The 17,902-nt window shown below is 42.4% G+C and overlaps 1 protein-coding gene across 1 annotated transcript in view; it reads right to left on the reverse strand.

Moving 5' to 3' along the window:
* Nucleotides 1-15,271, reverse strand: part of LOC130206623 (adhesion G-protein coupled receptor G2-like) — a 38,903-nt gene extending 23,632 nt beyond the window's left edge. Inside the window, 9 exon segments of the mRNA XM_056434674.1 lie at nucleotides 7,281-7,328; nucleotides 7,421-7,479; nucleotides 8,579-8,677; nucleotides 8,797-8,834; nucleotides 8,936-9,001; nucleotides 10,111-10,184; nucleotides 12,176-12,440; nucleotides 13,246-13,571; nucleotides 15,172-15,271. Coding sequence (XP_056290649.1) covers nucleotides 7,281-7,328; nucleotides 7,421-7,479; nucleotides 8,579-8,677; nucleotides 8,797-8,834; nucleotides 8,936-9,001; nucleotides 10,111-10,184; nucleotides 12,176-12,440; nucleotides 13,246-13,571; nucleotides 15,172-15,271 — 1,075 coding nt within the window.
* Nucleotides 15,272-17,902: the final 2,631 nt, after the last annotated feature.

Raw genomic sequence — 17,902 nt, forward strand, 5'->3', positions numbered from 1 at the left:
TGTAACTGTAGTTGTAGTGAACTCTGTAGTGGGATTGGTTGATGGTGTAACTGTAGTGAACTCTGTAGTGGGATTGGTTGATGGTGTAACTGTAGCTGTAGTGAACTCTGTAGTGGGATTGGTTGATGGTGTAACTGTAGCTGTAGTGAACTCTGTAGTGGGATTGGTTGATGGTGTAACTGTAGCTGTAGTGAACTCTGTAGTGGGATTGGTTGATGGTGTAACTGTAGCTGTAGTGAACTCTGTAGTGGGATTGGTTGATGGTGTAACTGTAGTGAACTCTGTAGTGGGATTGGTTGATGGTGTAACTGTAGCTGTAGTGAACTCTGTAGTGGGATTGGTTGATGGTGTAACTGTAGCTGTAGTGAACTCTGTAGTGGGATTGGTTGATGGTGTAACTGTAGTTGTAGTGAACTCTGTAGTGGGATTGGTTGATGGTGTAACTGTAGCTGTAGTGAACTCTGTAGTGGGATTGGTTGATGGTGTAACTGTAGCTGTAGTGAACTCTGTAGTGGGATTGGTTGATGGTGTAACTGTAGCTGTAGTGAACTCTGTAGTGGGATTGGTTGATGGTGTAACTGTAGCTGTAGTGAACTCTGTAGTGGGATTGGTTGATGGTGTAACTGTAGCTGTAGTGAACTCTGTAGTGGGATTGGTTGATGGTGTAAATGTAGTTGTACTGAACTCTGTAGTGGGATTGGTTGATGGTGTAACTATGATTCTAAGGAAATCTGTGATGGGATTGGTTGATGGTGTAACTGTAGCTGTAGTAAACTCTGTAGTGGGATTGGTTGATGGTGTAACTGTAGCTGTAGTGAACTCTGTAGTGGGATTGGTTGATGGTGTAACTGTAGCTGTAGTGAACTCTGTAGTGGGATTGGTTGATGGTGTAACTGTAGCTGTAGTGAACTCTGTAGTGGGATTGGTTGATGGTGTAACTGTAGCTGTAGTGAACTCTGTAGTGGGATTGGTTGATGGTGTAACTGTAGTTGTAGTGAACTCTGTAGTGGGATTGGTTGATGGTGTAACTGTAGTTGTAGTGAACTCTGTAGTGGGATTGGTTGATGGTGTAACTGTAGCTGTAGTGAACTCTGTAGTGGGATTGGTTGATGGTGTAACTGTAGCTGTAGTGAACTCTGTAGTGGGATTGGTTGATGGTGTAACTGTAGCTGTAGTGAACTCTGTAGTGGGATTGGTTGATGGTGTAACTGTAGCTGTAGTGAACTCTGTAGTGGGATTGGTTGATGGTGTAACTGTAGTTGTAGTGAACTCTGTAGTGGGATTGGTTGATGGTGTAACTGTAGCTGTAGTGAACTCTGTAGTGGGATTGGTTGATGGTGTAACTGTAGTTGTAGTGAACTCTGTAGTGGGATTGGTTGATGGTGTAACTGTAGTTGTAGTGAACTCTGTAGTGGGATTGGTTGATGGTGTAACTGTAGTTGTAGTGAACTCTGTAGTGGGATTGGTTGATGGTGTAACTGTAGCTGTAGTGAACTCTGTAGTGGGATTGGTTGATGGTGTAACTGTAGCTGTAGTGAACTCTGTAGTGGGATTGGTTGATGGTGTAACTGTAGCTGTAGTGAACTCTGTAGTGGGATTGGTTGATGGTGTAACTGTAGTTGTAGTGAACTCTGTAGTGGGATTGGTTGATGGTGTAACTGTAGTTGTAGTGAACTCTGTAGTGGGATTGGTTGATGGTGTAACTGTAGTTGTAGTGAACTCTGTAGTGGGATTGGTTGATGGTGTAACTGTAGTTGTAGTGAACTCTGTAGTGGGATTGGTTGATGGTGTAACTGTAGTTGTAGTGAACTCTGTAGTGGGATTGGTTGATGGTGTAACTGTAGTTGTAGTGAACTCTGTAGTGGGATTGGTTGATGGTGTAACTGTAGTTGTAGTGACATCTGTCGTGGGATTGGTTGATGGTGTAACTGTAGTTGTAGTGAACTCTGTAGTGGGATTGGTTGATGGTGTAACTGTAGTTGTAGTGAACTCTGTAGTGGGATTGGTTGATGGTGTAACTGTAGTTGTAGTGAACTCTGTAGTGGGATTGGTTGATGGTGTAACTGTAGTTGTAGTGAACTCTGTAGTGGGATTGGTTGATGGTGTAACTGTAGTTGTAGTGAACTCTGTAGTGGGATTGGTTGATGGTGTAACTGTAGTTGTAGTGAACTCTGTAGTGGGATTGGTTGATGGTGTAACTGTAGTTGTAGTGAACTCTGTAGTGGGATTGGTTGATGGTGTAACTGTAGTTGTAGTGAACTCTGTAGTGGGATTGGTTGATGGTGTAACTGTAGTTGTAGTGAACTCTGTAGTGGGATTGGTTGATGGTGTAACTGTAGTTGTAGTGAACTCTGTAGTGGGATTGGTTGATGGTGTAACTGTAGTAAACTCCGTAGTGGGATTGGTTGATGGTGTAACTGTAGTTGTAGTGAACTCTGTAGTGGGATTGGTTGATGGTGTAACTGTAGTTGTAGTGAACTCTGTAGTGGGATTGGTTGATGGTGTAACTGTAGTTGTAGTGAACTCTGTAGTGGGATTGGTTGATGGTGTAACTGTAGTTGTAGTGAACTCTGTAGTGGGATTGGTTGATGGTGTAACTGTAGTTGTAGTGAACTCTGTAGTGGGATTGGTTGATGGTGTAACTGTAGCTGTAGTGAACTCTGTAGTGGGATTGGTTGATGGTGTAACTGTAGTTGTAGTGAACTCTGTAGTGGGATTGGTTGATGGTGTAACTGTAGTTGTAGTGAACTCTGTAGTGGGATTGGTTGATGGTGTAACTGTAGTTGTAGTGAACTCTGTAGTGGGATTGGTTGATGGTGTAACTGTAGTTGTAGTGAACTCTGTAGTGGGATTGGTTGATGGTGTAACTGTAGTTGTAGTGAACTCTGTAGTGGGATTGGTTGATGGTGTAACTGTAGTTGTAGTGAACTCTGTAGTGGGATTGGTTGATGGTGTAACTGTAGTTGTAGTGAACTCTGTAGTGGGATTGGTTGATGGTGTAACTGTAGTTGTAGTGAACTCTGTAGTGGGATTGGTTGATGGTGTAACTGTAGTTGTAGTGAACTCTGTAGTGGGATTGGTTGATGGTGTAACTGTAGTTGTAGTGAACTCTGTAGTGGGATTGGTTGATGGTGTAACTGTAGTTGTAGTGAACTCTGTAGTGGGATTGGTTGATGGTGTAACTGTAGTTGTAGTGAACTCTGTAGTGGGATTGGTTGATGGTGTAACTGTAGTTGTAGTGAACTCTGTAGTGGGATTGGTTGATGGTGTAACTGTAGTTGTAGTGAACTCTGTAGTGGGATTGGTTGATGGTGTAACTGTAGTTGTAGTGAACTCTGTAGTGGGATTGGTTGATGGTGTAACTGTAGTTGTAGTGAACTCTGTAGTGGGATTGGTTGATGGTGTAACTGTAGTTGTAGTGAACTCTGTAGTGGGATTGGTTGATGGTGTAACTGTAGTTGTAGTGAACTCTGTAGTGGGATTGGTTGATGGTGTAACTGTAGTTGTAGTGAACTCTGTAGTGGGATTGGTTGATGGTGTAACTGTAGTTGTAGTGAACTCTGTAGTGGGATTGGTTGATGGTGTAACTGTAGTTGTAGTGAACTCTGTAGTGGGATTGGTTGATGGTGTAACTGTAGTTGTAGTGAACTCTGTAGTGGGATTGGTTGATGGTGTAACTGTAGTTGTAGTGAACTCTGTAGTGGGATTGGTTGATGGTGTAACTGTAGTTGTAGTGAACTCTGTAGTGGGATTGGTTGATGGTGTAACTGTAGTTGTAGTGAACTCTGTAGTGGGATTGGTTGATGGTGTAACTGTAGTTGTAGTGAACTCTGTAGTGGGATTGGTTGATGGTGTAACTGTAGTTGTAGTGAACTCTGTAGTGGGATTGGTTGATGGTGTAACTGTAGTTGTAGTGAACTCTGTAGTGGGATTGGTTGATGGTGTAACTGTAGTTGTAGTGAACTCTGTAGTGGGATTGGTTGATGGTGTAACTGTAGTGAACTCTGTAGTGGGATTGGTTGATGGTGTAACTGTAGCTGTAGTGAACTCTGTAGTGGGATTGGTTGATGGTGTAACTGTAGTTGTAGTGAACTCTGTAGTGGGATTGGTTGATGGTGTAACTGTAGTGAACTCTGTAGTGGGATTGGTTGATGGTGTAACTGTAGTGAACTCTGTAGTGGGATTGGTTGATGGTGTAACTGTAGTAAACTCCGTAGTGGGATTGGTTGATGGTGTAGCTGTAGTGAACTCTGTGGTGGGATTGGTTGATGGTGTAGCTGTAGTGAACTCTGTGGTGGGATTGGTTGATGGTGTAACTGTAGCTGTAGTGAACTCTGTAGTGGGATTGGTTGATGGTGTAACTGTAGTTGGAGTGACATCTGTCATGGGATTGGTTGATGGTGTAACTGTAGTGAACTCTGTAGTGGGATTGGTTGATGGTGTAACTGTAGTTGTAGTGAACTCCGTAGTGGGATTGGTTGATGGTGTAACTGTAGTGAACTCTGTAGTGGGATTGGTTGATGGTGTAAATGGAGTTGTAGTGAACTCTGTAGTGGGATTGGTTGATGGTGTAAATGTAGTTGTACTGAACTCTGTAGTGGGATTGGTTGACGGTGTAAATGTAGCTGTAGTGAACTCTGTGGTGGAGTTGGTTGATGGTGTAACTGTATTTGTAGTGAACTCTGTAGTGGGATTGGTTGATGGTGTAGCTGTAGTGAACTCTGTGGTGGAGTTGGTTGATGGTGTAACTGTATTAGTAGTGAACTCTGTGGTGGGGTTGGTTGATGGTGTAACTGTATTTGTAGTGAACTCTGTGGTGGGATTGGTTGATGGTGTAACTGTATTTGTAGTGAACTCTGTGGTGGGATTGGTTGATGGTGTAGCTGTAGTGAACTCTGTGGTGGAGTTGGTTGATGGTGTAACTGTATTTGTAGTGAACTCTGTGGTGGGGTTGGTTGATGGTGTAACTGTATTTGTAGTGAACTCTGTGGTGGGGTTGGTTGATGGTGTAACTGTATTTGTAGTGAACTCTGTGGTGGGGTTGGTTGATGGTGTAACTGTCGTGGGAGGCTCTGTGGGGCAGCTGTCCTTTAGAAGCACAGCAAGGTTCTCATTTGCTTCACTAAAAAGAAACACGTAGAGAAACAGTGTATGAAGTAAAATACTTGGAGGACAGCGCCTTGAATATTAGAGATGCTCAAAGAACAAAGAAGCCATTAGGATAAAAATATTTAAATATATTATTCAGTATGAACTCTCTCAAATAAGATCAAATGCATCTTTTGTTCAACCCATGCTAGCAGCTACTCTCCTTAGTGATTTACATTTCCCTCAGACTGACTCATCCATCAACAGTTCCGTATTTGAGTTCCTGAATTCCCAAAAATAACGATAAACATGATCAGAGACTTTATTTCTCTTGTGCCCAACATGCGCGACAATAAATACGCCCCAAAAGGCCACCGCCAGAGTAAAGTGTTTCTCCTTTACCATTTAAGCAGAGTGGGGTCAGCTTGGCACACATCAGAGGTCACCAGGTCACTGTCAACCCAGGTCAGGTTGGATGCCAACAGAGTACTGACAGCCGAACCAGGAGGACCACATACCACTGAGGACCCAACAATAACACATTTACAAAATATATGTTTCAATATAATAGAGCTTTAAAATAAATAGAAAAACGATGAACCTGGACACTTACCCATGCGGGTCAGAGGCCTTTCATTTGTTATGTCACTGTGGCTGTTAATGACTCGTTGGAGAAGTTCGGTCAGGGAGCATCCATTGACAGGTGCAGACATCTCCAGTATCACCATGCAGTTGTACAACCTAGAGACCAGCAGCAAAAAGGGTTTAAAATAATAATAATCCACCTTCAGATACATGTATTGATCATCAAATACATTGTAATAACTAGAACGGGCACTCGGTAGAGCGTATACCTTCGCATATCACAAGATTGGGCATTGAATTAATTTCTATACAATTGGCATTAGTTGCATGCCAATTGTATAGAAATTGAACGCGCTATGGTAAAAAGAAGATTTTGACCTTGTCATGCCCTTGACCTTGACCTTTGACCCGATCGATCCCCAAATCTAATCAAAGGGTCCCCGGATAATAACCAATCATCCCACCAAATTTCATGCGATTCGGTTTAATACTTTTTAAGTTATGCGAGTAACACGCATACAAATAAATTCATAAATACACGGCGATCAAAACATTACCTTCCGCATTTTCAATGCGACGGTAATAAGGAACGTAAAGGTATATAGTGACTGCTTTCAACATGGTTTGTTTGATAAGCTATTCTTTATGTGCAGATAATGTGTACACAATAGAAAAAAACCATCTCTGTACCTCTCTTGTGTCCCGTGGCATACCAGATGAACATGCTGTATGAATAAAGTTATGATAATGCATGATTAACAGCTCTTGATCAACGTGAGGAGAAGGACTTTAGTCAGTACCAATCTTTTATCTGTTGTAAGATTTACCTTGTAGCGGCTTAAAATTAGTCGGCACTCTGACCTGGGAAAAAAAATTGTTCACATTGTTTAATTTCCGATGGTCAACACGAATAAACTGTAAGTGATTCAAACGGGATGGAGACTTACTCTGGCAGAGGGTTACACTTGCTGGTTAGACTACGTCTAGACAACTGGTAAAAGGATTAGAGGTCAGTACATATCATGTCATATACATTTGGAAATATTGTTAAATCATACTGTGCTGTACATACCAATGCTTTTATTTGTTCTTCATCAACAGAGGCACTGTTGATATTGATTTTCATGGCAAAAAACTGGCCTGAAGAGAAAAAAAAAGTCAATTTGGTTTAAGACAAACTTCTCACACACCTTCTGAGAAATTGTATGTTCTAGCTAAAAAACACAAGGTAATTCATGTTAGCTTAGATTAGCAAGACTATTGAGCCAGGCTAGCTAAACTGTTGATATGTTTTCCCTCTATTATTGCCAAATTATTTTAACTGACTACTTTACTGCACTTTGTGACACTTTGTCTGTGCAATATAAATAAACGTTACTTACTTACTTACACACCATTTCCCGTTGTTCCAGTTTTGGTGCTAAGCTAATGCTAACCGTCTGGCTGTAGTGTCATATTTAGCAAACACGCATTAGTTTGGAATCAAACTTCACATCTAACTCCCAAACGGTGTCCAATTGTGTGTTTAAAGTGTGTAATACATGACACGCTCGCAGTACAAACACATGCAGTCAGAGGGAGACTAAGTATTCTGGCGGTTTTCTTACCTGCGGAGCTACAGAAAGCGTCGCAGTCGCAATACCGAGGCACGTCGCCTGAAGGAACAGATGGAACACAGTTACAGCAACAAAGGCAGCGGTGAGTTCTGGAGAAGTTTAATGTGAGTCTGTGGTTTTGTGATACTCACTGCTGCAGGAGTCAGTCTGAAGTTCCAGAGCCAGGTGAGAGTTGGGCTCAATGCGGGAGCTAAGTGAATAATCACGGATAAGATACAGAGTGTACACTACCGTTCAAAAGTTTGGGGTCACCCAGACAATTTTGTGTCTTCCATGAAAAATCACACTTTTATTTATCAAATGAAGATAAAATGTAGTCAAGACATTGACAAGGTTAGAAATAATGATTAATATTTGAAGTATTAATTTTGTTCTACAAACTTCAAGCTCAAAGGAAGGCCAGTTGTATAGCTTATAGCACCAGCATAACTGTTTTCAGCTGTGCTAACATAATTGCACAAGGGTTTTCTAATCATCCATTAGTCTTCTAAGGCGATTATCAAACACAATGTACCATTAGAACACTGGAGTGATAGTTGATGGAAATGGGCCTCTATACACCTATGGAGATATTTCATTAGAAACCAGACGTTCCCACCTAGAATAGTCATTTACCACATTAACAATGTAGAGAGTGTATTTTTGATTAATGTTATCTTTATTGAAAAAACAGTGCTTTTCTTTGAAAAATAAAGACATTTCTAAGTGACCCCAAACTTTTGAACGGTAGTGTACATATATACGTAAAGGTATTCACGCTACCTGGGAAAAAAATTTAAGGTATTGCTTACCATGTAAGTGCAGAAGTTTTGTTTCCCTGGCAGATTTCATCCAGGGAGGACGAGGATGTACACCTCACAAACCCGCCACTAGAGGGCTCCACATCCCCACAAACATCTCGAGCTGACGTGGACAAAATCAATACGAGTTAGCTGTAGGAAAATAAATTCTTCTGGTTTTCTGTTACGGTTTGAGTTAGGCATGTAGTTATGAGTTGTGGTCTGGGGCAAGAGAATGGATAACGTCAACGGGGCATAAATACGAACGCTTGTGTGATTTTCTATCGTTTTTCACGTTTATTCTGATGCAATTTCTTTATGTCCTGGTTATTATAAATGCAGGCGTATCATCTATTTTATACTCTGCTGAGAAACATTTTTAAAAAATGTGGATTATATATTTGGATGTGTCAATAGATGGGTGTGCGGAAAATTCTGTTTTTGTGTTTTTTGGCAACAAATGAAAGAGGTAAATCAATTGATTGAAAATGGCCCACCAACTCTCTCCACCTCTGCCGTGACGCTCGCTCGGAGCAGTTGATCTCCGGCTTGCTGCAGTGCAGAGACGCCGGCGAGCTGCAGCTGACACGCCGAGACGGCGAGATGGAGCTGCAGCAGCACATCGCAGGTCGTTTGACTGGAAGCAAAGAACCACGGTGAGGAGGGGGGGGGGGGGGGAGTCGTGAACGCACAAGTCATCACAACAACGCCCGCTGACAAGCTGTTACCTTATGGCACGTTTTGCACTGCAGTTCACCTGCATCGTCTGCAGAGAGAGGGAGAGGGAGAGGGAGTCAGCCTGTCGTTGAAGGAGAGAATGTATTTCTGAAGTGAAAATGCTGTCTTCTCTTTCTGGGACGGACTGACCTGAATTTGTACATCGGCACGACAGAAGAATCCATCGGTGCCGTGGCAACTGAACGCATTCGACACCTGAGGGAAAGATGGAGAGTCAGAGGAAGACAAGATGATGCTGTGAGAAATGTAGAGCTCTGAACACACAACGTTTAGTTATTAAAACGGTGACCATTTTTTCCCCTGCTTTTAAAATATCAGCACGATCTGAACCGTTTGCATCCTAAAGGACCAAAGAATCAGACAAACAAAGGAACTGTGTGGATTTTTTATTTTATTTAATCCCTTAATTTTGTGCCTTGTTAGGTCAAATGTGTAAAATCAACCTTTTAAAATGTTGTCATGACTAACTGTTCATCTTTTCTCTTCTTGTTATGAGACGCCTTCGCTTGAATAACAAACTAAATCTTGACGATGACTCTTCTGCGGTGATCAAAAAACAAAATGACCTTAAATCTGCACCAATTTTGTAAAATTGATGAATTGTTTTGAGTAATTTTGTAAGAAGAAAAAAATCAAAATAATTTTTTGTTCCAGCTTGGTATTTACTTTTGGTGGTTTCCTTTAGTCTTCTACAATCATAAACTGAATGTGTTTGGGATTCACACAGCATTTATATGTTTGCACTTTATAGCCAGAGCTATTATTATAATTAATAAGAATATAATTGCCAGGTTGGATTCAGCTAATACAATTTCTTCACCTCTACCTGAGCCAAAATAACCGGTTTGCTGACTATTTCAGGGAACATTGTGGTTCTATTGATTGAGAACAATGAGAGCTGTGGTTCCTCTACAGCTCATCCCATTCAGAATTTAAACACCTTAAAACTCCTTTAAGGCTGGAAATCAAGCACCTGCAACTTGAAATCTATATTTAATTTTAAGGCCAATGTGCTGATTTAACAGAGAGAAAACACCTACTTTTACACAAATAGAAAATAAGATATGATGCACAGTTCAAATACTTTTAATCGGATTCTATTGTCTTCATCAAAAGCTCATGTGACGATAAACGATTGTTAAAATTCCAAAGCCAAATATACTTCAGGTGCATCATCAGGGTTGGAATGTCCCGCTATTACAAACGTGTAAGACTTGTTTGTGACACGTTGGCACCTATGGCTCGGAAGTGGAGGCACAATGGGCACGGTGGCAAAGGGAATGAGGAGAGCGCGGCACTCTCACCAAGTCGTGGACGTCTTGTTCGGTCTTGTCGCCGCCCGTGGCCGCCACGCTTATGGCCGTCCAATAGTAAGCACCTGCGGCAGGAAAGGAAGTTGTGAGCTCGTAAATATGGCGGAATAAAACACCGTGATTATTCTTTGACAAACGGTGGATGTTCTCTTACTTGTATTGGAGCAGAGTTCGCCGATGTTACATGTTACTGATGGGGACCCGTAAAGAAAAGGTGAAATTAGAAGACTTAAATTATATTTAATATTGGTTTTTTATTTTTATTTGCTGGCATTATTATATATCATAACCGTCCAAAATGATGAATTGAACCACGAAAAGTAGAACTTTGAATCATTTGCTGCGAACGAGATTCAGCCAAAACCAAATTGGGGCACAGTTACCGTAAGCATCATTCACCTGTGACCTCAGACCTCTGGGTGCTCTCGTTAGTGACAGGTGTTGCTTTGACAGGACTCAAGGTTGTTAAAGTCGCCTCTGGAAAAAAAGAAGAAGATGAGGGAAGAAGGATGACCAGTCATACGATGATTTGAAGATGATTAGAAGTCTTGTTTCATCGGATATTACTGTCTTGCTCACCAAATGAGAATAACTGTCCAAGTCCGATCGTGGGTGCTGAAACAGTGAATGAAAATTAAGGTTTTCTCTCTATCAAAGCAGTTTCTATATTAGAATATTAATTATGGTAAAAACACACTACAATTGTTCACCCGTTTCTTCTTTCTTACTGTAACTGTACTGATAATATTTTGTCGATGACTTTCTTGAAAAGCACATTTTGAAGTCTCGAAGCTAAATCGGTTCCATAAGGTCAAATAAAATAACCCAATAAACATTTAAAGGACCCTTTTCAATTGTAAACTGACTAACACATACACACAAAATTAATATTGTGCATTATCATCAATAAAGTATATAAATAAAACAATTAAAATAAACATTTAAAGGACACTCAAATGATATTTCCTTTCGTAAGTACTTCTCTTTACAAACAGGCACATACAAATACACCAATGCATTGAGACAAATGTACATGCATGGATGTGTGTGTGTGTCACGTGAATACACACCGTCGGTTACGCTTCTGTAAGCACGAGCCCGACCTCTCAAACGTCTGTTGTCTACAGGACACATGAAAAACATGCAACATTCAACATCCAGCATGCTCTAAGAACATGCACAACTACTGGGGGTTAGAAGTGGATTCATTCCATATGACACATTGGAAACATGCGGCGCTACAGTTTGCGTTAGCAAGAATTAAAGTCTCTTTAATTCATTGGAAACATGCGGCGCTACAATGTGCGTTAGCAAGAATTAAAGTCGCTTGAATTCATTGGGAACATGCAGCGTGACAGTTTGCGTTAGCAAGGATTAAAGTCTTAAATTCATTGGAAAAATTCAACGCTACAGTTTGTGTTAGCGTTAATTAAAGTATCTTAAATTTATTGGAAACATGCAGCGATACAGTATGTGTTAGCAAGAATTAAAGTCTCTTAGATTCATTGGGGACATGCAGCGCTCCAGTTTGCATTAGCAAGAACTTAAGTCTCTTAAATTCATCGGAAACATGTGGCGCTACAGTTTGCGTTAGCAAGAAGTTAAAGTCTCAAATTCATTGGGAACATGCAGCGCTACAGTTTGCGTTAGCAAGAACTAAAGTCTCAAATTCATTGGGAACATGCAGCGCTAGAGTTTGCGTTAGCAAGAACTAAAGTCTCAAATTCATTGGGAACATGCAGCGCTACAGTTTGCGTTAGCAAGAATTAAAATCTGTTAAATCCAGTGGGAAAATGGGGCGCTACAGTATGCGTTAGCAAGAACTAAAGTCTCAAATTCATTGGGAACATGCAGCGCTACAGTTTGCGTTAGCAAGGATTTAATTAGTCTCTTAAATTCATGAAATCCGTGGTAACAAATGTCAGAATAAGCTGTATTTTGTCATTGATGCAGTTAGTTAGTGAAAGTGTTTCATGTACAATATCCCCATCTTGAAAAGCCTCCGAAAGTAGAGATAAAGAGATTTTAAAAAAGAGCTAACGCGTGACCGTCTCACCACACAGGAGGGCGGGGTCTCTCCGTCTGGCCCGGGGACTGGTCACGCCCCAGGACCGAGCGTTCCAGCCAATCACGGTGCCGTCCTCGCAGGGGCCGTGGCGGGCGAGGTCGGCCCACATGCGGAACAGGTACAGCTCCACCTGCCCGCTCACCGCGGCTCCCCCCGGGGGCCGGTATCTGGGACGGCAGCCCAGCCACAGGGAGCCGGCGGGGGGGATGGCCCCAGCGATGACCGTCCTCTTCCCCACCGTTCTCCCGTCGACCTGAAACATTTACACGGTTTGTGTGTTTGTTTTGCTCAAACTGGTTTCCTGAATGACGAGAGTTCAAAAGTTTCGCCTCACGCAATTATGAGTTTTAGCAAATCTGAGAAGGTCACGTTTTTGTTGGAAAGAAACACCTTGGATGATCATATTGAGATTCATAAACTATTACCCCCCCTTTCTTTCCATTATAGCCGACTGTACATCCGAATAAAGAGATTAAAATATTGTGGATTCGGTGTCACCTTCACAAACAATGGCCTAAACTACACAAATAAGAGAAGAGTTGTAATAAACTGGTGTTTCCATTTGAGTTGTATCTATTGTCATTGATATAGCCTGCTGTAAAAATCTTTACTCGGCATAACTTCACGTACTTCGGTGAACCGGTCCAAATGGTATTTTAATAAGCTCTGCTATGTCTTTAACTCCCACAACCGCCCACATCATCCGGTATTTGTGCCATATAAAATTTCTGTCATGTCATGTACACAACCTAGTGTGTGCAGATACCGTGTACACTCCCCATGGCGGTGGCGGAACATAAAGTACAAATGCGAGGTACTTAAAACTACATTTCAGAACACATTGTACGTTTTGCGCCACTACATCTAACCACACCATTTTTTAAATTCAGGATATTTTTCCCCCTGAAGGGTTATTTGGGAGTTTTTCCTGGTCCGATGTGAGGATACAAATAAACTGAATTAAACTGAATTGAATTACCTGTAATAGAGTGTGGCAGCGTAACATTGACAAAACTCAGAATACTCCCATCTCCACGTACGAGTACACCAAGTATTACCTCCAGGCTGATGGAGTTGCCTGTCACGTCCCTCCTCAGACACACCCTGTGCCAGTGTTTCGGGGACAGCCGGATAGGGAACCGGTGTCGGACTCTCAGCAGCCACGCGTACAGGGCGTCGTCGTCCCCCTCCAGGCCCAGCTCGGGTCTGGGCGCGTGGGCCGAGCTGTAAGAGAAGGCCACCCAGGCCCCGGGGACGACCACGCGGATGTCCACGCACAAAGTCATCTGAAAGAGCCGCGGCATGGCGACGCCGTCCTGCAGCGTCCAGTGGTCCTCGCAGCCGTTTAGAACGGCCTTCGTGTCTCCCAGGAAATAACCGTCAGCTGGGAAGAAATACAGATTCACAGCCTTCACTGCACTGAACGGTTTGAATTCAACTTAAACTCAAAAGGCTTTTATTGTAAACACAATACATTCAACAGCTGCCTATGTAGACATACAGCAGATACTAAGCAACATTATAATTCATCCTGATAAAGATAAGTCACGTCTTTTTTGGCTCTGTCTCTTTAAATCGCTAAAGACTCCGTTCGTCGCCGACTTTATTCAGACGAAAGGTACAAAATTAGGATGAGAATTCCCTGCAGGTTCATTATTTACACCTTTTGCATTATGCCTTGTCATATAGTTAGAATAACATATTGATTCATGCCACTTCAAAGAAAAGGGTTTGGTTAGATAGTTATCGTTAGCCGGTGTAGTCGAGCCGCTGCACAATGTGCTAATAGCACAACCAACCGGTGTTAGATGACAAATCGGTTCATTTGTTTGTTTAGAAAATGTTTTTACGAGCAACAATATTAGTCCTGAACCGGATCGCCTTCATGCCTTATTGACTGCTACTCCACCTTGATAAGCTGACTGTACTCTCACTGATCCTAGATCTGATTCAACAGCTGCAGTGCAGGTCACAGGTGAGATCACCTGTCATCTAATCTTCACCCCTAAGCAGTTTTATAAAGCAAGAATATATTTATCTCGTGTTCCTTCTTTATTATTTTTTACAATTTTTTTCTTTTCTTTTTTAGACACAATAATAAAAAAGTTTTACAAATGAACAAAAAACACAACAAAATATAACGGAAAATTGTTTTAACCCTTGTGTTGCCTTAGGGTCATTTTTGAATCAATCATATTACACTCCCCGCCTTAGATATAATTGACCCCATTCCATGTTTAATAATGTGTTTGTTCTTTCAACACAAACAAACAAACAAAAGCCTCACACTCACACTTAAAAACAATATTTATTTAATAATTCTGGAGGTTTTAATTGCTGGCGTCAAATTGAATTGAACCCAAAAAATATGTAGTAAAAATAAAAAAGGTAAAAGGAGGGTGAACAATTGAATGAATGACCCAAAAAAAAAGAGGAAAAAAATATAATATTGATTAATAAAATGACCGTCCAAAATGAGTTAAAAATGAATAAAAACAAAACATTTTGTCCACAGAAGAAAAAAAAGACAAAAAAATGAATGACAAATTCACCTTGTATGTGTACTATCAGATCAAATGTGGACTACAGGGCCACCAAACCGCTCAGCGATGCTTTGGGTTCATGACTCACGCACTTGGGTACAACAAAAGCCGACGAGATTACACTGTGGATTTGACCCATTGAGAAGTGTAACTCTCGGGTAATAATCAATTGGAAACACTAATTGACGTTTACCAATCCCTTGCATGTGTTGTGAACATGTCTTGATAACTCATCCCAAGCTTAAATAAAGCTCAATTAAAAAGCCTCTCTCCATTACCAGGCAATGATCAGGACCCAATTATTTAATTTGTGCCTACGAATTAATCATAAAGTGGTGGTAACGATTCAATTAAATTTAAGGAAGGAATCACATCTGTCGTGAACTGTTGCTAGGCAAAAACCGTGGCCCTCGATGTATTTTTCTTCTTCTCCCGGGTTACCTTTGGGTGGAGTGGCTGACAACAGGAGAAGCCAGATGACGAGAAAGAAGTTCTGCCTCCATCTCCACCTCCACCTTCCGTCGAAGCAAAGGTCATGCATCTTCCTGGAAACACAAGGCGACATCACAATAAATCTTCCTCTTCCTCTTTGGGTTTTATTGAGGGCGTGTTTACGCCCGCGCTCTTTTTTTGTGTGTCAGCCGCTTCGCTATCACTCGATTAAAACATATTCAAATTGCGGTTCCTCCCTCATGGGGTCAGATCAGCCTCAATAATTGCAAATGCACACAGAACAATTCACAAATTAATTAGACTCACAAATGCACACAGAAGGATTCACAAATACATTCCAATGCACACATGAATAAATTACGATTTGTTTGTTTGTGGATCGCTCCACATTTGTTTGTGGGTTTTTGAGACTCCCCAGCCTAGCTCGATTCGCGAATGCTATAGAGCAGGGGTGTCAAACTCATCTTCACCGTGGGCCACATCATGGCTGCCCTCTTAAAGGGCCGGTGTAACTGAAACATAAAAATATATAAACTACTCAAATGTATTGTTAAATAACTCTCTTTGCATTTGATTATTGTTTATTTGGGTGTTGACATATTGCACAAAAGAAAATGTCTCTAATATTACAACATGAATCCATTTAATTTGAAACCTTCAAAATAAAAGCACGGGACATTTTTCTTCAATTTTGTTAAGAAAAGGTGATCACGTGTCTTTAAAGCCGCCAGGGCCACATAAAACGATGCGGCGGGCCGGATTTGGTCCGCGGGCCTTGTGTTTGACCAATCACTTGATTTCTTCCTTCGCGCCTTAGAGGGGGCGGGGCTTATCTCTGCGGCTTTTCTCCAGTTGTCTTTTCCGCCATTCAACAAGGAAGAAATAACCACTATTTCTGCTTTACATCTAACGCCCTCGTGTTTGAGTCTCTGATCTGACCCCATATTTCCTTTTCCTGGTCCGCGTTCATTGTTTCAGCCGTGGGATTTCACCCACAACGATCCTTTCCGGCGCGGTAAACCAAATCGGTTTAATAACGCGCGCGGCTTTTGTCTCCGCTCACGGATTGGCTCCAGGGCGGCGGGTTTGGGTTTCACCACGCCGCATTCAGGCCTCCATACAGGCTGCGGGTTATGGTTGCGTGTGTGGCGTCTGTAGGATGTCGATGGACTACACCTCACTTTCTGCTTTAAAAAAAAACCCGGAGCTGAAACAGTATCCGGCTTCAAAACGTAAAGTACTTTGTTACACAATGGCTCCGATGTCCAAATTCATAGAATTAGATGGAAGAAAATACTGATAGTTCGACCTCTTTTTTCACCCCCGTTCATGAAGCAGCTTCAATTCGTGGTCATTGCATCATCTTATGAGAGACGTTGTTCGGAAAAAAGGCTTATTTACACATCAAGGAGACTGAAATCAACATTATTATTAATTTCTTAAGATAGATAGATAGATAGATAGATAGATATATACTTTATTAATCCCCAAGGGGAAATTTGTCGAGTCAGTAGCAGCAACACACAAGAATAAAAAACCAAAACACAAAATATAAGAAGGGTTAGGGTGATCTGGCAAGAGGTGAACTGTTGTAGAGCCTCATAGCCGTCGGCAGGAATGTTCTCCTGTATCTGTCCTTGTGGCAGCGGAGCGTGAGGAGACGTCTGGAGAAAGAACTCCTCTGTCCCTGTAGGAGGTGGTGGAGAGGGTGGTCCGGGTTGTCCAATATGGACACCAGTTTCTTCAACGTCCTCCTCTCCACCACCTGTTCCAGGTGCTCCAGCTGGCAGCCGATGATGGAGCCAGCCTTCCTAACCAGTTTGTTAAGGCGGCTGGGGTCACCGGCTCGATGCTGCTCCCCAGCAGACAATGGCAAAGTGCAGCACACTGGCCACAACCGACTGGTAGAACAACTCCAACATCTTGCTGCACACGTTGAAGGATCAAGCTTTCTCAGGAAAAAAGAGTCGACTCATCCCTTCTTGTACACAGCGTTGATGTTGGCCTTCCAGTTCAGTCGGCTGTCGATGGGCGCCAGGTACTTGTACTCCTCCACCATGTCCACGTCCACTCCCAGGACACTCAGAGGTGTAGGAGCTGTCGCCTTCCTCCTGAAGTCCACCACCATCTCTCTGGTCTTGGCCACGTTCAGCCGCAGGTGGTTCTCATCGGCCCACTTTACAAAGTCACTCACCACTGCCCTGTACTCCTCCTCCCGTCCATCCCTAATACACCCGACCACTGCAGAATCATCAGAGTACTTCTGCAGATGGCATGACTCCGTGTTGTACTGGAAGTCACTGGTGTACAGGGTGAAGAGGAAGGAGACAGAACAGTTCCTGTGGGCTCAACATCACTGACCACCGTTCCAGACAGCACACGCCCCATTCTGACAAACTGTGGTCTGCCTGTGAGGTAGTCAGTGATCCAGGAGATGGTGGACGCGTCCACACGGCCACGCAGCTTCTCACTCAGCAGCAGTGGCTGGATGGTGTTAAATGCACTGGAGAAGTCAAAGAAAGTGACTCTCACAGAGACACCGGTTCCATCCAGGTGCGACTGAGCTCGTTGCAGCAGGTAGATGATGGCGTCGTCCACTCCCACATGAGGCTGGTAAGCAAATTGCAGAGGGTCCAACGATGATTTCACCTGCACTAGAGTCCAGTATTCCCTCTCCTTTCAGCTCCGTTTGGGTCTCCTGAGGGAAATATCTAGCTTT

The sequence above is a fragment of the Pseudoliparis swirei genome, chromosome 16, assembly GCF_029220125.1.
Source record: "Pseudoliparis swirei isolate HS2019 ecotype Mariana Trench chromosome 16, NWPU_hadal_v1, whole genome shotgun sequence".
NCBI classification, from domain to species: domain Eukaryota; kingdom Metazoa; phylum Chordata; class Actinopteri; order Perciformes; family Liparidae; genus Pseudoliparis; species Pseudoliparis swirei.